At 35.8% G+C, this 23,353-nt stretch overlaps 1 protein-coding gene across 2 annotated transcripts in view; it reads right to left on the bottom strand.

Moving 5' to 3' along the window:
- Positions 1-1,175: 1,175 nt before the first annotated feature.
- The window catches only part of LOC123595907 (transmembrane protease serine 11E-like), a 43,638-nt gene continuing 21,460 nt past the window's right edge, over positions 1,176-23,353 (bottom strand). Inside the window, exons 4-11 of one of the 2 annotated variants that reach the window (XM_045473858.1) lie at positions 21,859-21,926; positions 18,365-18,528; positions 16,510-16,554; positions 14,919-14,957; positions 12,636-12,813; positions 10,936-11,195; positions 10,204-10,346; positions 1,176-4,786 (exon numbers count right to left, since the gene is read on the bottom strand). In XM_045473858.1, coding sequence (XP_045329814.1) covers positions 4,625-4,786; positions 10,204-10,346; positions 10,936-11,195; positions 12,636-12,813; positions 14,919-14,957; positions 16,510-16,554; positions 18,365-18,528; positions 21,859-21,926 — 1,059 coding nt within the window. In that variant the 3' untranslated portion in view covers positions 1,176-4,624. The remainder of the gene's footprint in view (positions 4,787-10,203; positions 10,347-10,935; positions 11,196-12,635; positions 12,814-14,918; positions 14,958-16,509; positions 16,555-18,364; positions 18,529-21,858; positions 21,927-23,353) is intronic. The other variant, XM_045473859.1, reaches the window with a different exon arrangement.

Below are 23,353 nucleotides of genomic sequence, written 5' to 3'. Positions count from 1 at the left end.
AGTCAAAGGTATGTGCAGGGCAGTGATTATAGTGATTGACACTGTTATTTATTTAAACTGGCTACAGCTGTGCCAAAGAAGTATTGATTAATGGATCAGTGTCGACTAAGGCACATCTAATTACATGTCACAGGCCTCTCTGTCTTCCACCCCACCTTGAGAGTTGTACAATAAAAACATTACTAGAACAAAAAACTCATAGAGTCAGGGTTATAAAAATGAATACCAACACATTTATAAGATATATCCTTGTACTTGAATCCACTCCACAAATACAGTGTAGAAATTGATACAGATTCATCAGAAAACCATCAAAGACATTATGTATCAGGAAATAAACAGGCACAAGGATAAGATTATCACATAATTCATGTCTTTTAGTCTGTATTTGATTGTATACCATGTGGGAGAGTACAGAGAGCAAGATTATATATCAAGCAATATGAGATACTTGGAGGTACTGTGGTAAAGTCCAGAATTATAAAAATTATGGCATAATGCATTCATGAAGGCAACACTGTTAATTTTTTCTCCCCAAAGTAATTCCTTTTTTTAAAATTTCTCATGTATTCCTATTTGCTTTCTTTTATTACTGTCTTCAATCTTTATTTCATAAATCTTTATTGAGTATATGCCATAAATATTATACTTTCCTATGAACTATAAAGGTTATAAAAATGAAACGTTCATGGTCCCCACCTGAGAGGGCTTATGGTCTAGTTGTTGTATCAGATCTATTCACACATCTCTAAAAAAACATGGGAAGGCGTGCCTGGATGGCTCAGTCATTTGAGCATCCAACTCTTGATTTCAGCTCAGGTCATGATCTCAGGGTCGTGGGATCAAGCCCTGTGTCAGGCTCTGTGATGCCAGCACAGAGCCTGCTTGGGACTCTCTCTCTCTCTCTCTCTCTCTCCCTCTCTCTCTCTCTCTGCCCCTCCCCTGCTTATTCTCTCTCTCTGAAAATAAATAAACTTTAAAAACAGTTTTAGAAAACATGGGGAGAGAATGTAGGTACAGAGAGATTTAAAAAAATGGTAAGAAACCAGATGAAAAGAATATAACAGTTTCTTTAAAAATTAAGCATGTGCTTACCATATGGCCATTAATGCCCTCTAGGGTATTAGTCCCATAGGAATGAATGTTCACACAAAACCTACACACCGACACACAAATGTTATAGTTGCTTTATTCATGATAGTCAAAAATTGTACACACTTCAAATGCCCTTCAGTGAGTGAATGGTTAAACAAATTGTGGTACATCCATACTATAGAATGCTACTCAGTAATAAAAGAATGAACTATTGACACACATAACTTGGAATGATGCCAATGGAAGTATGCTGAGTGAAAAAGCTAACCTCTAAAGGTTTCATAGAGTATGATTCCATTACCATTCTTGAATTGACAAAATCATAAACATATAGAAGAGATTAATGGTTACCAGGAGTTAAAGACTGAGGACAGGGATAGGGAAGGAGCCAGGTGGCTATGGGTAGTTTGAGGGATCCTTGAGATCAAACTATGCTGTACCTCATCTGTGGTGGGGATTACATAAATCTACACATGATAAAATTACAGAATTAAACACATACATACCCACATAACTGCATGCTTTTAAAACTGGTGAAATCTGAATAAGGTTGATGGATTGATGGATTGTCTCAATGTTGACTTCTTGGCTGTGATATTATATTATAGCTAAGCAAGATGTTTACCATTGTGGGAAACTAGGTAAATGATACACATGATCTCTCTGTTTTATATTTTACAACTATATGTGAATCTATGATTATCTGGGAAAATCTTAAAGTGTTTTTTTTTAGATGGTAAGGAATTTCAGAAAAGAGGATGTTATATTCACTTGAGGGAGTCAAGAAAGACTTCCAGGAGGAGTCCTAACTAAACAAGAAATTGGCCTATTCTATTATTCTAATTATCTAATTATCTAATTATCTAATGATCAAGTACCAATTGTTTAAAACAAGATTGCCATTTAATTAAAGTAATAATTATAGTAGCTACCATTTCTTGAGCACCCACTATGTGCCAAGAACTCTGCTAAGCACTTTCAAATGTTATCTCATTGTAGTCTCTACAATCAATCATTTGAGGTAATATTATTATCCCTGTCTTATAAGGGAGTATATTGAGGTTTAGAGTGTTTAATCACCTGGCTTAAATCACAGTTAATGTAAAATCTGGACTACTTCTTAAAGTCAATGTGTAAACAATAATAAAGCTATGTTTTCTGCATAATATAAAAATAAAGCAACACATTTAAAGACTATGACATACAAAGCACTTTACTAGGTACTGTGGGAAGAGAGATAAAAGATATAAAAGGAACTGCATACCGCTTATACAATTAATAAATGTTATTCCAGTCATGACTTAACTTTCTCCAATGACATAGTTAAAATAGACATGTTCAAAAATGCTGAAACCCTCCACATGTTATCTTTTTTCAAAAGAAGTTATTTTAAAAATATGACCCATCGTATTATCTATTTCTCTGTGCACATGAAGTTTGAACTACTGCTCATATTTTCACTGTGACCCAACCTCTGTTTCTCAAATCTTTTGTAAAAGATAGTATCAAAAGTATTTCTCTGAGGACTATGATGCCATTGTGAAATTAAACTCCTAAAATTTCTCCTTAATTTAAATCTCTTCAAGTTGGCTTGCAGAAGAAATTCCTCACATCACATGTTATAAATTTTTAGTTTGGAAACTCGCCTCCAGAAATCTGGAAAATATTGACCATGATGTCAATTTATGTGTACTTATTTTTAAATGCCTTCAAAGAGAGGAATCGTATTCTTTTGCTTTTATAAAAAAATCCCTAACACAGAATTTCTACTACGGTTTTTAGCACTTGAAGATCCAGACATCTTTTTCTATCTTCCCACAGCTTACAGGTGCCATCTAGAGGCCCAAGTACAGAAGGTACTGAAACAGGGGGTCAATTTTGAATAGAACACTGAGAGTAATTTAGTTTGAAATGTACTTAAATCTTTGTTTAAAATTCATCACTTGCCTCAATTTTATTTTTTTCAGAATATTAAATGAAACAAAAATAATTTGTGCAAAATATCAAACACGTCCATTCATGTCCGTTTTCATCTTACTTTAGCCAAGTGCCTAAATTTTACCAGTTCATATGCCAATATTATTCAGGTCAATAAAAGTCAAATTTTTCCTACTGATTGTGGTTTTCAAAGTGGTTATGGCCCAATACAGAATTTGGTGAATAGCTATATATGAGCAGGTAAGGGCAATGAAAACTTTAGTGAAATCTCACCATTAACATGGCATGAGTTCTAACTTCATGATGGCCTAGATCACTTGCATGTTATGTCTCTCACAGCTTAGTAAATTACCAAAAATAAAATTATGAAAATGGCTGATATTTGGCTTTCCGTCTTCAGTTTTGTATGTAAGCAGTTAGCAATTCTGTGCCATACTAGACACAGCAGGGAGAATATCTTCTGATCCAAGCCCAGGGAAATGTTCAGGCCACGGGCTGGTAAGCAGGTAGCAGGCAAAGATGTGTAATCATCTCCAAATGGAGGTCTCACTTCCATTTGCATGACTACAACTATACATTAACACCTGAACCTTATTCCCTTCCAGGCTTTGTAGCTGGAAAAGCTTTAATCACAAGCACACAAGCCCTTGGTGATAGTTCCTTTTCGTTAAATACTAATTCTCTCTTCATTCTCGTCTAGTCAACCACAAAAAAATCTTAATACGTAAGGTATACTGGTTGTTCTTAAATGAATTTTCATAACCTCAGATTTTTAAAGCATTTGCAATACATTGAGTAGTGATATTTTCCCATCTTCCCCTTCTTCATGGACTATCATAATATCAAGTAAATGGATGATGTTTTCATTATAATATATTGATACTTTCAGTAGTGCAAGACTAAATAAATATTATTTGCTTTAACTTAGAACAAGTACATTATATAGAATCTGTATAATTATTGTAGGTCACAGGAAAACAGAATTGTCCCCACGCTTATCACTGTAAATGTTAGCTAGAAATGAAAATAAAACTATATCTTGGTTTCTCTGTACTTCCTTAATTCCCATTCTTTCTCCATCATTAAGTGTTTTACCTGTTTGCTTGACCTGTCATAATGAATATTATCATTTTCCTCATTCCTTTAAGGAAAAAGAAATTCCTAATACTTTTTTGTACATAAAAATATAGTTCTTTCCTTTTTACATTTCCTTTGACCCTTTGTTCTGCACATTGAAAGCAGAGATCTGAGATGAGAGAAGTTGGAAAAATGAAAGAAGGAATTGCTTCAAATTATTTATATATATATATATATATATATATGCATAATATGCATAAGAAATTTACGTCAACAAGCCAAAATTTTGATGAAAAAGCTTCTAGAAAACAAATGAACGCAAATTGGGACAGAATCTATCTGACAGAAGCAGGAAGCTCAGTGTGGAGCAGAGGTAGGAAGGAAATATGTGCATCAAGCAAACAGGTTAGTTAGATGGGTCATATCCAAGTGACCTGCAAGACTTCTGCAATTCTGTATCTTTGAGAATGGCCTATACACAAAAATGTGTTCCATTCTACTAGATTTTTCTCTCTTAGATACCAGTTTTGGAATGGATCCAGTCTCGGAAAGCAGTCACTCTAGTATAAACACCAGGCTTGTTAGGTTGTCCACATTCATCTCCCCAGCTCACTATTCCAGCAAGATACCAGATATCTCTAGCATCTGGACTAACCAGTGGTCCTCCAGAGTCACCCTACAGGAGAAGAGAGAGATTGGTAACTAATAATTCAGTGCTTATGGCAGTTTTTGTTATTTTTCTAATTTGAATTTAATGAAAGGGAAGTTTTCAAAAATCAGTGTGCTCAGATGCAGAAGTGATACCCTGTGTCAGTAATTCACATAAGGGAGGAGATCCACTACCTGAAGCATTAGCTTAGATTCAGAGGTAGGTACACTGAGATTAAAGGAGCCATCTCTTTGGAGAAGAGTACTCTTATCTGGTACATCTGAGACTATAATTCCCCATATTCTTTATCAGTGTGACATAGCTCCCAAAAGAAGGGTGGAGAGTCTATTACTGATAAAAAGGACAGACACTAGAATCAGACACCTGGGTTTAAATCTCAAGTCTGGCTCTTCCAGCCAGCTAAGACCTTTAATTTATATATTTGTAATGCTCCTAATAATACCTACCTCTGATGATAATTTTGAAGATTAGATAAAACAGTAAATATAAAGTGCTTAGCATAGAGCCTGGCATAAAATAGAACTTAGTAAATACATATTTAAAACCACAAATTCCGATTGTTTATGCCTTGTAAACTCCCAAGGGCTGTTTCTTTATATAGCTCAGAAAAACAAGGTACAGGCTGATCTTGCCTCAAAATCATGGAGTCTTTAGTACTGACCACCCATTAGGTGTTCAGCACTCTATGGAGCTCTGAATTAACATATTATCTAATTCACTCATTTTAATTCTGGCAACAAAACATGGAGCAAGATTTCATTTCTCCATATTAACAATGAGGAAATCAAAACTTGGAGAAATTAAGTAATTTGCCTGATGGCACATGTATTCAGTGGCAGAATTGAATTTGAATCCAGAGTGCTCTAACTCAGACATTTGGCTTTTCCCCTCTGCATTATACTAACTTCTTTGTGCATTTTCTTTTGTTCATGTAAACATGTTAACTAATGCTAATAGTAACTGAATTTGGAATAACGTGTTTGTAATTTTTAAATCAATTCACCAATAAGTGTTGATGTATAGCCTCGTAGGTGGTAGGAGATACAAAAAGAGTGTAAGTACAGGTAGCATCCAAATAAATCATTTTGATAATTAAAACCCAAGCCTATATGAAGGCAGAGCAGATTAGGATGCAGAAATAGACATTACAGAGACAACAAAATTTAAATCTGCTTAAGAGACGGGAAAAAAATGAGTCTGAGAATAAAGCAATTAATGGAAAAATCAGAATAGCTAACAGATTACAAGATGCATCAGGTGATGTCCACCAGCAATTATCAAAAACGGAAAGATAGTCTGTCCTACTGAAACTAATTAGTTCACACATTATCAGGGAATTATGTCATTATAAGATGGAAGTTGTGATGGTTTATATGTGTTTTGTCTTAGGCATGGATGCCAGAACAATGGGAGTAAAATTATGCCATTCATAAAAAGAGAAAAAAGCTCTCAACTGAGCTGTTGCACAGGTAGAAGTCTTTGGGGCTCTATTTTTAAAAAAGATTTTAAAGGTGTCTGTGCCCTATCCAGAAGCGATGGACAAATTCCTAGAAACATATAAACTACCAAAACTGAAACAGGAAGAAATAGAAAATTTGAGCAGACCCATAATCGAATTAGTAATCAAAAATCTGCGAAAAAATGAGTCCAGAGCCAGATGGCTTTCCAGGGGAATTCTACCAAATATTTAAGGAAGAGTTAACACCTATTCTCTTGAAGCTGTTCCAAAAAATAGAAATGGAAGGAAAACTTCCAAACTCTTTCTATGAAGCCAGCATTACCTTGATTCCAAAACCAGACAAAGGCCCTACTAAAAAGGAGAACCATAGACCAATTATTCTGATGAACATGGCTGCAAAAATCCTCAAAAAGATATTAGCCAACCAGATCCAACAATACATTTAAAAAATTATTCACCACGACCAAGTGGGATTTATACCTGGGATGCAGGGCCAGTTCAATACCTGCAAAACAATCAATGTGATTCATCACATCAATAAAAGAAAGGACAAGAACCATATAATCCTCTCAATAGCTGCAGAGAAAGCATTTAACAAAATACAGCATCCTTTCTTGATAGAAACCTCAAGAAAGTAGGGATAGAAGGATCATACCTCGAGATCAAAAAAGCCATATATGAAAGACCCAACGCTAATATCATTATCAATGGGGAAAAACTGAGAGCTTTCCCCCTAAGGTCAGGAACAAGACAGGGATGTCCACTCTCGCCACTGTTATTCAAGATACTACTGGAAGTCTTAGCCTCAGCAATAAGACAACACAAAGAAATAAAAGGCATCCAAATATGCCAGGAGGAGGTCAACCTTTCACTCTTTGCAGATGACATGATACTCTATATGGAAAACCCAAAAAATTCCACCAAAAAAACTGCTGGAACCAATCAATGAATTCAGCAAAATCACAGGATATAAAATCAACGCACAGAAATCGATTGTTTTCCTAAATACCAACAATGAAGCAACAGAAAGAGAAATCAAGGATCGATCCCATTTACAATTACACCAAAAACTGCAAAATACCTAGGAATAAATCTAACCAAAGAGGTGAAAAATCTATACACTGAAATCTATAGAAAGCTGATGAAAGAAATTGAAGAAGACATAAAAAAATGGAAAAATATTCTATGCTCCTGGATAGGAGAACAAATACTATTTAAATGTTGATACAACCCAAAGCAATCTACATATTCAATGCAATACTTATCAAAATAACTCAAGCATTCAGAGCTAGAACAAACAATCCTAAAATTTGTATGGAACTAGAAAAGACCCTGAATAGCCAAAGCAATCTTGAAAAAGAAAACCAAAGCAGGAGGCATCACAATCCCAGACTTCAAGCTGTATTACAAAGCTGTAATCATCAAGAGAGTATGGTACTGGCACAAAAACAGACACTCAGATCAATGGAACAGAATAGAGAACCCAGAAATGGAACCACAAACGTATGGCCAACCAATCTTTGACAAAGAAGGAAAGAATATCCAGTGGAATAAAGACAGTCTATTCAGCAAGTGGTGCTGGGAAAACTGGACAGCGACATGCAGAAGAATGAACCGGGACCACTTTCTTACACCATACACAAAAACAAACTCAAAATGGATGAAAGACCTCAATGTACGACAGGAAGCCATCAAAATCCTCGAGGAGAAAGCAGGCAAAAACCTCTTTGACCTTGGCCGCAGCAACTTCTTCCTCAACACGTCTCCGGAGGCAAGGGAAACAAAAGCAAAAATGAACTACTGGGACCTCATCAAAATAAAAACCTTCTGCACAGCGAAGGAAACAATCAACAAAACTAAAAGGTAACTGACAGAATGGGAGATGATATTTTCAAAAGACATATCAGGTAAAGATATGTAGACATATCAGATAAAGGCATAGATCCAAATCTATAAAGAACTTCTCAAACTCAACACCCAAAAAATAAATAATCCAGTGAAGAAATGGGCAAAAGACATGAATAGACACTTCTCCAAAGAAGACATCCAGATGGCCAACCGACACATGAAAAAATGCTCCACATCACTCATCATCAGGGAAATACAAATCAAAGCCACATGGAGATATACCACCTTACAACTGTCAGAATGGCTAACATCAACAACTCAGGCAACAACAGATGTGTGTGGGGATACGGAGAAAGAGGATCTCTTTGGCAATGCTGGTGGGAATGCAAACTGATGCAGCCACTCTGGTAAACAGTATGAAGGTTCCCTAAAAAACTAAAAATAAAATAAATAAAATAAAATAAAAACTAAAAATAGAACTACTCTATGACCCAGCAATTGCACTACTAGGTATTTATCCAAGGGATACAGGAATGCTGTTTGAAGGGGCACATGCACACCAATGTTTATAGCAGCACTATCAACAATAGCCAAAGTATAGAAGGAGCCCAAATATCCATCAATGGATGAATTGATAAAGAAGATATGGTATATATATATATATACAGTGGAGTATTACTCAGCAATAAAAAAAATGAAATCTTGCCATTTGCAACTATTTGGATGGAACTAGAGGGTATTATGCTAAGCGAAATTAGTCAAAGACAAATATCATATGACTTGAGTCATATGAGGAATTTAAGATACAAAACAGATGAACATAAGGGAAGGAAAGCAAAACTAATATACAAACAGGGAGGAGGACAAAACATAAGAGATTCTTAAATATAGAGAACAAACAGAGGGTTGCTGGAGGGATTGGGAGGGGGGTGCTAAATGGGTAAGGGGCATTAAGGAATCTACTCCTGAAATCATTGTTGCACTATATGCTAACTAACTTGGATGTAAATTTATAAATACATAAATAAATAAATAAATAAATAAATAAACAAATATCAAAGGGATACATGTTCCCCTAATAGGAGCATTATCTATAACAGCCAAGGTATGGAACAACCCAAATGTCCTTTGACTGATGAATGGATAAAGAAGATGAATGGATAAAGAAGATGTAGTGTATATATATATATATATATATATATATATATATATACACACATATATACACATAGTGTGTGTGTGTATATATATATACACATACATATATACATATTATATACATATAATATACATATGTTATATATATAATGTATATATAATGGAATATTACTCGGTCATAAAAAGAATGAAATCTTGCCGTTTATAATGACTTGGATGGAGCTAGAGAGTATTATGCTAAGTAAAATAAATTGGAGAAAGATAAATACCATATGATTTCACTCAGATGTGGAGTTTAAGAAACAAAGCAAACAAAACAAAACACTCACACTCTGTCTGTCTCCCTCTCTCAAAAATAAACATTAAAAATTTAAAACAAAACAAAAAAAATGAGCAGAGGGAAAAAAAGAGACAGGGAAGCAAACCAAGAAGCAGACTCTTAACTGTAGAGAACAAACTGATGGTTACCAGAAGGGAGGTGGGGGGGGGGGAGGGTGGTTAAATAGGTGATGGGGACTAAGGAGTTCACTTGTAGTGATGAGCACCAGGTGTGATATGGCACTGTTGAATCACTATATTCTACACTGGAAACTAAAATTGCACTGTATGCTAACCAACTGGAATTTAAATGAGAAAAGATAAAAAAAGAAAATGATAGAGAAGTAAGTGTTACTATAAAGGAGATCTTTGTGGTGATGGAATATCTCTCAGCTGGAGTGATGGTTACACACACATACAACACATGTAAAAAAATATGCCATAGAACTAGAAGCACACATTGCACCAATGTCTATTTCCTAGATTCTATATTGTATTATAGGATGTGAGATGCAATGTTTGGGGAAAACGAGGTGAAGAATACATGAGACCCCTCTGTAAACCTTCTGCAAATTATAATGATTTCAAAATAAAAGATGAACAAAAAATTACACAGCATACTACTGGTCAAACCACGTACCTGGCATGCATCTCTTTTTCCTTTCAAGGAGCCAGCGCATAACATTCTAGGAGTTATGGCACCATTGTAAGATTGGGGTTCATTACAGGTTTTAGTGTCTATGAGATCCACCTGTACTTGCCGAAGATGATTTTGACCACTACCTAAAGACAAAAAAATTCTTTATATTTGTAGATATACATATATTCTATATACCTTGAGAAAATCTTTCATAATTGTTGGATAAGATGGCAATTTAGGATATGTACTTTTTCAGGTACAGTAATATTTGGGAAAAGAATGATTTCCTTACTACTTTAAATGAAAAGTTAGATACTTATGAGAGAGCATCGTGTTGTTTAAGTGACTTCTGTTCCATTGTGAAACTTAGAATGTAATTTCAGTAGGGAGAATGGTGGCTATAGGATTCTCTCACCTTCACAATTGAGTATATTAATGATTCCTAATCTCCTATGCAGTTAAATCCCTAGTAAAAACTTCAGACATATTTACTATTTCAGACACCTTACCAAGCACCATGACTACAGTAGTAGTGAGGCACTTGATAGTAACCTAAAGCAATGAAGGAATCTTTGTGTCTTATAAAAAACCTAATTTACAAACAGGGCCTGACTTACCCAGGTCCACAGGACCAATGCACCAGCATATTTTGGCATAATGACATTCCATTCTTTAAAAGATTTAGAATACCAAACTGGGTTACTATGGTTTGATTTCTCTTCAGATGCTCACCATCATTTTCCAGTGCTCCAAATCCTGTCACAAACATCTCATCCCCTGGTAGGAACTCATGAGATGCATCAGGAAGACAAATCCTATGTACTGCATTTGTGTAGGGGACTGGGCTAGAAAGCTCTGCAACTGAAATATCATAGTCATGTGATGGATACTTGTATTTTTCATGGACAAATATCCTTCGAAGGCCTTGCTTCATCTTTGGAGTCTTTATTGTTACTCCAAAGGAAGCAGTCCATCTGGTTGGGTCCTTATACCTGAGGAAAAAAATATGAACAGCAAATTCCACTTTATTATGCTACCAATGTAAGGACTTATATTACACATTTTAGGCTGCTGGTGTCAACATAAGTTTTCTTTTTAAAATTACAGTTTCTGGGGCTCCTGGGTGGCTCAGTCGGTTAAGCGTCTGACTTCGGCTCAGGTCATGATCTCGTGGCTCATGGGTTCATGCCCCACGTCAGGCTCTGTGCTGACAGCTCAGAGCCTGGAGCCTGCTTTGGATTCTGTGTCTCCCTCTCTCTCTCTCTGCCCTTCCCCTGCTTGCTCTCTCTCTCTCTCTCTCTCTCTCTCTCTCTCTCTCTCAAAATTAAGTAAAAACCTTTAAGAAAATAAAAATAAAATCACAGTTTCTATGTATAAAAATAAACTCTTTCCAATCTGAGAATCTGGCTCAGGAGTAAGGTGAGGTGGAAATGCCACAGTGGTGTGGTTTTTAGGAAATACATGTCACTCTGCACTGAATTGCTTACTCTAGATCCTAGAGCCTTTTGACATTTCTAGGAATCAGTGACTCCAGGAGACATACAGAAAGCATATTTTGTACAGATGCAGGAACAAATGTATTCTATGTACCATGCTCCCTACTCACAAACATACACATTTCTCTGAAAACTGAAAAGGCTACACATAAATTTAACAAAACATTACTATCCTATATACATAGGCATTTTGCATTAGGTTGAAAGGTCTTCATTCCTTGGAATACGTCAGTTGTATAATTTGTTACTACCAAATGTCTTCATATTTAATTATTTCTTGCCATGTAGAATTTCTCCTTTGAGGTCAAATCTGCAATCCACCCAGCCCCCATTCCTGATAGATACATAGCAGAGAGATAAAGCTCTTTGACATCAGGCTCAAAGTCCAAAGATGACTTTAAAATTTCTTTAAAACACCGGCTTGCTTTGACAAATTATTATTTCTTTATCAGTGGATAATTTATCTACATGTATTTTGATGCCATTTCCAATTCCAGACCATTAAACCTCTCACTAAGGTTTAGGAGCCTTCCACTCTTTGTGATGTGTATGTTATCTTCATATTAAACTCATCTCTTTCACGGGGTGCCTGGGTGGCTCAGTTGGTTGAGCGCCCGACTTCGGCTCCGGTCATGATCTCATGGTTCGTGAGTTTGAGCACCCCCCCCCCCCCCCCCCCCGCCCCAATCAGGCTCTCAGGCTCTGTGCTGGCGGCTGGAAGCCTGGAGCCTGTTTCAGATTCTGTGTCTCCCTCTCTCCCTGCCCCTCCCTCGCTCGCACTCGGTCTCTATCTCTCTCAAAAATAAACAAACATTACAGAAAAAAAAAATTTTAACTCCTCTCTTTCAAACTTCGCAAGGTATTTCCTTCCTGCCAAGCCCGAGTGCATGAGTGCACTTTGCTTACCCCCAGTCATTCACAAGTTTCAAGACTTACGTTCTAAAGCAGTGAGCGGCACTCACAAGCCACGTGCTATTAATTAAAGTTGCTCCACAGCGATGCATCCCATCCCACTGCAGGCTAGCTTGCCACGGCCATTCTCCCTCCTCTACCGGTGTCCCACCAACGATCCTGAGACTCTGTCTTGCAGTTTTATTCCTTCGTGTCCCACAGCCTGCCAAAGAGAGACAATGCCTTACTTAGCAGTTGCTTCTAAGTATCAAATTGCGTTACTATCTCAATTTTTTTCATACTTTGTGCTCCAATAGTACCAAACATTTTCTCTTGTCTTTACTTTTCCTTAAACTATAGTGGTTCATTAATTTAACATCTATTCATCTTGTAGGATTAAGTCATTCATTACCTCCTCTAAGATGCCTTCTCTAACAATTCCTCTGCCCCCAAACTGGATTAGTTATGGCTTTTTTCATACTTCTATCATCATCATCATTTCTCTCTCTCTCTCTGTGTATATACATATATATGTATATATGTCTGTTTATATATACATGTATATATGCTAGTATAGTTACCAGTACTAATTATATATAATTATATATCATATATACACTAATTATATATATTATTTACATATAAGCATTGTTTATAACAGGGTTTATTATATATGCTAATTATATATAGATACACTAATAACATATACACCAATTTTATACATATACATATATAATATTATATATGTGTATATATATTGTTTATAACAGGGTTTCTCAGCCTTGGCTCTATTGACGTTTTTGAGATGCATAATTCTTCACTGTATCCTGTATATGATCCTGTATATGATCGAATGTTCAGAAGAATCCTTGGCCTATACATATTAGATGCCAGTAGCATCCCCCCCACAACCATGATAACCAAAGTCACAGTGGGTCATGATCCCATGGGGGTCCAAATTTCTTTTGCTTGAGACCCATTGCTTCAGAATTATGTGTTCATGCATTAATCTCATACATCTAGTCTCACTAGAGTAAAAGCTGCTTTACACAGGTATTATATCTCATCCATTTTATATTTCTATTGCTTAATACATCACTAGCACAATAAATATCGGTGGCAAGAATACATGCCATTTACGTAACAGGATTATTCTTTGGTCTCATGTTTAATCAAGCTCATGAATTAACGGATATTCTAAGCTGGTGAGTAGCACATTTCCTTCCATCATTTAAGAAAAATATATTATGTACTAACTCCATAATTATCAAATGTATCCTCTAAAGCATGGTGGAGTAATCTGCTGTAGGTGAAGGGAAATACTAGGCCTAGAGTCAGTACTTTTAAAATATAGGTAGGAGTGCCTGGGTGGCTCAGTCAGTTAAGCGTCCAACTCTGGATTTCAGCTCAGGTCACAATCTCACAGTTTGAGAGTTCAACCCCACGTCTGGCTCTGCGCTGACAGCATGGAGTCTGCTTGGGATTCTCTCTCTCTCTCTCTCTCTCTCTCTCTCTCCCTCCCTCCCTCTTTGCCCCTCCTCCACTCATGCTCTCTCTCTCCCTCAAAATAAATAAACTTAAAAAAATAATAAATAAAATATGGGTAAAGATACTATCTGAGCCTTCAGTAATTTTATCAATATATACCCAACCCCATAGTTGCCTGATATTTCCATAGTATGGGATTAACAATTATCATGAAGGGGCACCTGGGTGGCTCAGTCAGTTGGGCATCCGATTTCAGCTCAGGTCATGATCTCAAAATCTGTGGGTTCAAGCCCCACATTGGCTCTATGCTGACAGCTCAGATCCTGGAGCCTGCTTCAGATTCTGTCTCCCCCTCTCTTTGCCCCTCCCATGCTCATGCTCTGTCTCTCTCTGTCTCTCAATAATAAATAAACGTTAAAAATTAAAAAAAAACTCGTCAATTAGATTTTGTTTGGTGTAGAGTAACAATGAGCTTCTGCCTATAGCTGAAAAATGCCAACATGCCGTTTACTTTTATATAATCTTTAGAAAATGTTTGTAAGAGTATTATTATAGATAATCTGCAACCAGAACACTGAGTCTTTTTTTCCTTCTTTAACAAGTGTACAACTCATTTCCACTATACCTGTGCCACAGACACCCATATATCCACTCCAAAGTTCTCCCAATTTTTTTCATTATTTAGTAATAAAATGTACTTCAACAATAAGATAAAGCACCATGAGCTGTGCACAGATCAATCAAACTTTATTCTGACCCTATAATATCACACAAAATAAGCCTAAATGATCCAGTGTTAACATTCAAGTAATGCAATTTTAATAAATATGTTACACTTACAACTGTTCAGAAAGTTGTCTGTTTCTGTCTTGTTGATTTCTGAAATACACAGAAATGGTGAATAGAACAGGGCCAGCACATCAGGATTTCATAATGCCTCTGAGTACTTTAAATAGGAAAGGCTGGTTAATTCCGTTATAAGACAGAACCTCTAGATTGTAAAAAAAAAAAAAAAAAAAAAAGCAACACAGTTAGTTTATCATATGTAGAGCATGTTCATTACCTTGGAGAAAAGGGAGATCTGAACAGCGTTTTTAAACTTTAGTCTGAATAATAGTCACAGAGAGAGCGTCTTTATACTGTCAGTTCCTGTTCCTCTTCCCAGTAATTCTGATTCAGTTTTATGATGAAACCCAGGAATCTGAGTTTCATACCAGAAATAAGATGCAGTATTTCCCCCTTTTGTGGAAATACTTTTTTAAACCATGGTATTGATTCCCTAAATGCAATGATATTTTTACTGACCATTATTTCAGATTTTTTCCCCACTAAACTCACAGGCATAGTCCCATTTGTATAACATTTTTGAGTGGCAGGTCCATAAATCCATCCTCACTCTCACTTAAAAAGAATGTTATCTCTCTAATTTTTCTTTCTGCTGAAATTTGCAAAGACAATTTGCCCTCTTTTCAACTTTAGCGCATGGCTCCTTAGCTTATTTATTTCTCAACAATCAGGCTCTAACCCTATGCAAGCATTAAGCCAACCAACAGATACATAAAACTCCACACAGTTAAATGTCCTGATTCAGTAGATTTCCAATGACCAAAACTATTCTCTTTGAACATGGCAGAATCAGTGTTCTAAATACAAAAATGTTAATGTTAATTTTTCTTTTAGTCTTTAATAGTATTTATATGCCAGAAATCTATATTCTAGAAAGCTTCTTTCTGACTTTCTCCATTCTGGCTATTTTGGGGGGAAATGGCTCAAATAAAGAAGTGACTATTTATTCTCTGTAGATATTAAATATCATCACCTCTTATCTCCTTGTTTCAAATAACCTGTTCTTCTCTAGCTCAGACTTTTCCTAGAGAAAGTTCTGGCTTTGCTCTTGATACTACTTAAAGGGCCATCTTAATGGATGTGTATCTACATTGGGCTCTGCACTCAGCATGACTGTGCACTTGGTTTAATGTTCACTGTCTTGAAATTCTTAATATTTTTTATTTTATAATTTATGCTTTAAAAGTGAAGTCTGGGGGAGCCTGGGTGGCTTAGGCAGTTAAGTCTCCAACTCTTGGTTTTGGCCCAGGTTATAAAGTCACCCTTTGTGAGATACAGCCCCACACTGGGCTCTGCACTGACAGCACACAGCCTGCTTGGAATTCTCTCTGTCTCCCTCTCTCTGCCCCTCCCCCATCTCTCAAAATAAATGAATAAACTTAAAAATAAAAGTAAATAAAAGTGAAGTCTGAAGAGCAATGGGGTATGACATGCACAGAGGAGATAACACACAATATATGTGTCCATGGGCTCCTGGCGCCCATTTGCATATATCATTTGTGATACCCAATGAACTCAGAATTCCAGTGGATCCACAATGTTCAGCAAACTCAAAGTGAGTACAAAATAAGTGTGTGATGCTTACCATTAAGGAACCAGGACGCAGTGACAGTCCAGGAGACCATGTTTTCTGTTTGAAGCAGGACTTGCTCAGAACACAGAAAGAAAGCAATAGCATTCTACTAGACACAAACCACCCAAGGGCCCTATTATATCCTTTCTTGCTCCCATTACTTTTTTATATTAGCCAACAGCTTCTGCTGAAAATAATGACATACAAGGACTTTTCAGGTCTTTCTTACTTAAGCCGAAGGTAGAGAACATTGGTAAAATGTGCACATATCAACAAGGGGAAAAAAAAAACTGTGAAGCTAGTCTTGTATAGTTTTTCTATCGATCTGATTAGAGCCAAATTCATGCATGTGTGAAATACTGTTGTATAATTTTCATAATTCCACATACTTAAATGCTTTTACATTTGCATTTGAAATTGATATTTTACAACATGAAGAGGAACGAAACATCTCATGCTAGTAATTTAAAATTTTAATTTTTTCACATAGAATGGCATTAATTAGCAAATAAAAATACCATGACGAGTCAAGAGAGACTGTAGAAGAAAGAAATCTTATATATTAATACTCTTAGTGGTAAGTTTTTGTTGCTTTTTGAAAAGAGTCCAGCATTTGGCACTAGGCCCCATAAATTATGTAGCTGGTCCTAACTACCCAAGTCTTTCTTCCTAAGCAAACAGGGTAGGTGACCATTAGGTCATGCTGCTAGTTAGGTCTATCAGCTTTTATGTTAGCACATTATGTTCATACTTACTACTTGTTCCCTCTTCCCTATTTTCTAGTGCTGCCATGTTCAATACTGTGTCCACTAGCCACATGTGCCTAGTAGCTCTTGTGGCTAGTCTAAACCGAAATGTGCTATAAATAACAAAATATACACTAGATTTCAAAGCCTTAGTACAAAAAAGAAGAATATAAAATATCTCATGAATAATTTTTCTATTGACTACTTGTTGAAATAATAATACTTTGATATAGTGGGTTAAATATCAAACTATTTAAATGAAGCTCACATGTTTACTATTGCTTTTTTAATGTGGATACTAGAAAATTTAAGATCATAGGGTTGGCCCACATGGTATTTCTATGACTAGCATTGTTCTATAGCACACAACTCTTAACCAAACATTTATTTCCACTGAGGATCTACTATATTTCTTCCTTTCTGGTAATGAGGACATACTCCTGCTTATTTCATTCCCCTATCCTCCACACAAAAAGCTCAGACTTTTTAAATTAGTTGTAAAATATATAAAAAATAAGTATAAATAAATTATAAATTTTTCATTGGTAAATGGTCTAAGGAAAGAAGCTATAACAAGGTATATCAATGTAACTTGAAGGCAAATGTGTGAATGGCATGAACCTTTCCATACATCATACTCTCAGAACATAAAATGGAAGCAACAAGAAGAAGAATGCACAAAGCCACTTTCTCCATGTATAATTGGATGCTAGAGCTGAGATGTAAGTCCCAATACAGAGAAAGAACACAGACCCAGGGTTAATGAGAGATGTGCATAGGAGACATAAGTTTAGGGTAGTATTAAAATTAAAATACTTTATTAGGACCAATTTAGTCCCAAATAAATGTTCTATTGATGGCAAGACTCCATAATTAAAGGATATCCAAAACAATTTTTAAAAGTCAGTGCCTAAGAGGGCACTTGTTGGGATGAGCACTGGGTGTTATATTTAAGTGATTAATCACTAAATTCTATTCCTGAAATCATATGTTACCTAACTTGGATTTTAAATAAATAAATAAATAAATAAATAAATAAATAAAATCAGTGCCTAAGACCAAAACTAACATGGAGCTGTTCTATGTAAGAAAATTAAGCTAAATAACAGAAAGAAACTTACTTTTAATTTCAACTGATTCAGGATCTAATTTAGGGGGTCCTACAGCATCATGCAGCTTTTCAGTTAGAACACGTTGAATAATTTTATTGATAGCTTCAGGATCCTCAGTAGAGCGAAATCTAAAAATCAGCAACATATGAGCCAACACTCCATGTTCCTCTGGACTGTGGATCAAAAAGAAAAACAGAAAAAAATGGTTTTAAAGATAAAGTTCAAAATTAGATTTGTGGTAATATCACGATCTATTTTTTTCTTTATCATCCATTTGAAACACACACACAAAACAAATCCATAATGTAATTTAAAAGATCCAATTTGTTTCATTCTATATTCCTATTGTTTTCCACATATAAAACTTCCAACTTATCCTCCCTGATAGTAAGATAGTATGCTCATGGTGTCCCTTAACACCAAAATATCTAGTTATTAATATAAAAAGATACCCTCTTGTCAACCATTTAATACTATTAAGTATACCATATGATCAATGTGAAATCAACTCTGGGTTTGGCCTCCAGGTTTAATTCCCAGTGGCTTAAATCCAGTGAAATCTCCTAAGCAACTTCATGCTTTCCTAAACAACTTCTAATCCTAGGGATATTAGAAAGCTTGACCAAATTGTTGTTACTTCATGTGATTATATTTTCAAGATAGAGCATTAATTAGCCTTAGTGTTGTTTGGATGAATTACTTCCTGGAATCATCCTTGACTTCTCTTTCTCATTTTCTGTCAGCTACTCTACCTCTTTTTTTTCATATATAATCAGTTCTCAAAGAATTTTACTCCCCACTATACAGTGTATTGACTTCTCATATAAACTGTAAATGGGAATGTAAATTAGAACCTTATTTTTAGAGGTCAGTTTTGTTTATCAATTATACATTTGATGATCCATTTCTCTGATACAGCACTCTCTTCAAATAAACTTTTGTGTGTGCAAAGAGATTTATACAAATGTTTATCATAACCTTGTTTTTTTTTTCTTTTTTTTTTTTTTTCAACGTTTATTTATTTTTGGGACAGAGAGAGACAGAGCATGAACGGGGGAGGGGCAGAGAGAGGGAGACACAGAATCGGAAACAGGCTCCAGGCTCTGAGCCATCAGCCCAGAGCCCGACGCGGGGCTCGAACTCACGGACCGCGAGATCGTGACCTGGCTGAAGTCGGACGCTTAACCGACTGCGCCACCCAGGCGCCCCATCATAACCTTGTTTTTAAATCAGAAAAAAATATGTAACAACCCAAGTGTCCATCACAAGGGCATTGGCTAAATCAACCCTGACACATACTTGTAGTGAAATACCACACAACCAATTGTTAAGAAGCTATGTTACTTCTGCAAATGGAATTATTAGAGAGGGAGTTTTTGCCTTCTATTTTATGTGATATTGTGTTATTTGAATTTTATATATTTTATATTGTTTTTGTAATCTGAAAAAACAAATAGGACTTTAATGAGAATATTGTTATGTATCTCACCCCTTTCACTGACTAAGCAACACCGTACAACAATTATTCTTTATTCCTTCTCTTAAACTATTCCTACACTGGTTGACTAATAGAAACAAAAACAAACAAAACTGTCTCTCTACCCCAGCTATTCAATTTATCTCTCACCTTATCACAACAAACCTTCTTGAAAGGGTAAATTACACTGTGCCTCATATTTACTTCCTTGCAATCTACTTCCTCCCTTTCCATCCCACTGAGTCTTTTCTGTACACTAAATGACTTCTTCATTGGCATTTCCAGTTAATTATTTCTGGTCATATTACTTGGTCTCTCAGGAGTATTTGTCAATGCTGACCATTCCATGCTTGAAACTTTTTGTCTTTTGTATCAGTGGTGCCTTTCTCATGATCTCTTTTTTCTTTCTCCTTCCCTATTTCCTTGGCTCCTATTTTTTCCCCATCTCCTTAAGTATATTTTCTTCAGGCTTTCTTCATCATCATTTTTTTCCTTGCATTACCCTTTTTCTGAAAAATTCTGGTTACATCCACACTCTCTCGTACTTTGATTGAGAATGGGCAAAGGCATATCTTCAACTCAGCTCACTTTTCCTCCCCCGAGTGAGACTCGTATTTCAGGCTCATGTCCCCTAGTATCTCAGCTTAAAATCTGTAAGACTAACTTCATCTTTTGTACAAACTTGCATTTCTTCCCACTGATTGCAGGAAAAATACTAATGAGTAAGAAGGTTACTAAGATGAAGAGGTAGACAAATTGGAAAGTGATTTGGAAGGTAGAACTGGAAGAACATGGTTATTCATAAAATGTGAGGGGCCCAGGAAATGGAGGAGTGTAGGATGATGTCCAGGTTTCCCATTAGTGTCAGTGGGTTTCACTTGAGTTAGAGAATTTTCTGTGGAACCTACATGTGGAGATGTGCATGGGCAGGCAGATAGCTCTAGAAATCAGAAAAAAAGTTTAGATTGGAAATAGAAATTTGGATTTCGATAGTATGAAGTCATGTGGGTGCATGAAGTCCCCTTGAGAGAGTGAAAATTTAAGGATTGGAGAAGTAGATACAGATCCAAGAAAGAAAAGTATTTCAAATCCCAGGGAATACAGACTTCTCAGAAGAAAGTGGTCAAAGTAACACCTCATTTAGAGATGTTTAGACATTTAGAGATGTCAGCTAAATGATAGACCGAGAGGTAACTTGCAGTTTTTGTCATTGAAATGATACTGGAAACAGCTCTCATTCTGTTTTTTAAAAATACAAATAATTTTTATTAAGACAATATATTATTTAAGATACTTATATAGGGGCGCCTGGGTGGCGCAGTCGGTTAAGCGTCCGACTTCAGCCAGGTCACGATCTCGCGGTCCGTGAGTTCGAGCCCCGCGTCGGGCTCTGGGCTGATGGCTCAGAGCCTGGAGCCTGTTTCCGATTCTGTGTCTCCCTCTCTCTCTGCCCCTCCCCTGTTCATGCTCTGTCTCTCTCTGTCCCAAAAATAAATAAACGTTGAAAAAAAAAATTTTAAGATACTTATATAGTATTTTGCTTAAAATGTTGTGCTCTGAACTTCTATTTATTGATGGTAGATGATCAGATCTGGAATTTTCTTAAATAAATATTTGGAGCAGAAAGAGACAGAGATGAAAAAAGTAAACAAAATTCATAAAGAGGAGAATGAAGAGGGTAAGACAAACCTCATCTACTATGCTATTTTATAGAGGGAAAAATTGGTTATTAAACTAAGGTATATGGCTTAGGTCCCTATTTTTGTAATTAGATTCCCAAAGAACAATTCAATAATATAGCCACCAATAATACTCATCCCTTACCTCACCTTGCAAATGCTTTCTTATGGATTTAGAGAATGAGTAAAGCAAATTATAATCCGTGCCTTAGAACAGTTGTCAAATAAATATTGGTTTAATTGAATTATATCATATCATTAATATTTCCAATAGTATTTATTACTAGCCAAGTTAACAGCTTTAGTTTTAAATTATATTCAGAAGTCAGCATTTTAGATTTACATACCTGAACCTGATAATGTGAGGCTTGACAAACTCTCCCCTCAATGGAGATTTATGAAATGCATTTTTTACCTGTTCCAAAAATATTCAACATACATCAGCAAGAATAATTTTCTACAAGTCAATTTAAAGCTCTATGGAAAATTTAAAAACAAAACAAAGCAAAACAAGAAACATTAATCAACATTTCACAATTCACTCAACTTGAAGAATCTCAAAGAATCTTTTCTGGTATTCTACTCAGTAATTTCAACTGAACTCTGCCTTAGGAGTTATCTGGGAACCACAGTAGTTGGCCAAGAATGACATCTGCTGTGTACACTCAGAAAGAGACTAAAAAGGAGTAAACACACTGTTTTATGAAAAGAAAGAGTAAATATTCATACCCTGAGATACAGACTTCTACTGTAGGTAAACAAAGGAAATTGAATAGTTCTGCCAACTGATGGTTGGATCATAGATGTGGGTGTATGTCAGTGTCATGTGGTTCTTAAACCTTGTGAAGAAGTTACCAAATATCCTGGCATTATCTGCACCCACTTCAGTACTCAAAATGCTCTTAGAAAGGCCCATGTGAACTAGGATACTTAGCCTAATATGTTCTGTAAGGTTTACTTTAATAAGATACCAGAATGTATCTTGTGGAGATATTTCTTACTACTATAATTAAGAATTCTATCCAACTTGGAGCTCCTGGGTGGCTCAGTCGGTTAAGCGTCTGACTTCATCTCAGGTCATGATCACATGGTCCGTGAGTTTGAGCCCCGCGTGGGGCTATGTGCTGACTGCTCGGAGTCTGGAGCTTGCTTCCAATTCTATGTCTCCCTCTCCCTCTCTGCCCCTCTCCAGCTCGTGCTCTGTCTCTGTCTCTGTCTCTCTTTCGGTCTCAAACATAAATAAAAACATTTAAAAATTTTTTTTAAAGAATTCTAGCCAAATTAAAATTTTAAATTAGAAGTCAAGGTAAACATGTCAAGTATTTCTTGGTTTCAAGTGTGTGAATATTAACCAAACACAGTTACTACAAGCTAGTGATTGACTGACAGGAACAATGAGCCTTTTTATTCTTTCATATCTTTTGCTGACTCCTCTTTGTGCCCAAGAGCAGTTACTTCAATTATAAGACAGATCAGCATAGTACAAGTGAGTCCTCTAATGACAACATTCACTTGGATATTTTTATTTAAGGGCTTATATTTAATCAAATAATTTAAAAATTATTATTAATTTTAAGAGTGTTCAAGAGTCCTATCTATATTCCTTCATACGTAAATCATTTTGGATCTTATAAAATTTATTTTAGTGAATGTCACAAAAAACAAGGCAAATAGTTGCATCTTTTTTGACCTTTTTAGTTCCATTTTCTTTTCTTTATTATATATATATATATATATATATATATATATATATAGTCTTAGAAGAGAGTATATTCATATACAGTCTATATATGTGTGTATATGTATATATATAATATAGTTTTAGAAGAGAGTATATTCAGA

The sequence above is a fragment of the Leopardus geoffroyi genome, chromosome B1 (assembly GCF_018350155.1).
Source record: "Leopardus geoffroyi isolate Oge1 chromosome B1, O.geoffroyi_Oge1_pat1.0, whole genome shotgun sequence".
NCBI classification, from domain to species: domain Eukaryota; kingdom Metazoa; phylum Chordata; class Mammalia; order Carnivora; family Felidae; genus Leopardus; species Leopardus geoffroyi.
Note: the sequence above shows the minus strand (reverse complement) of the source record. Positions and strands in the feature narration are given on the sequence as shown.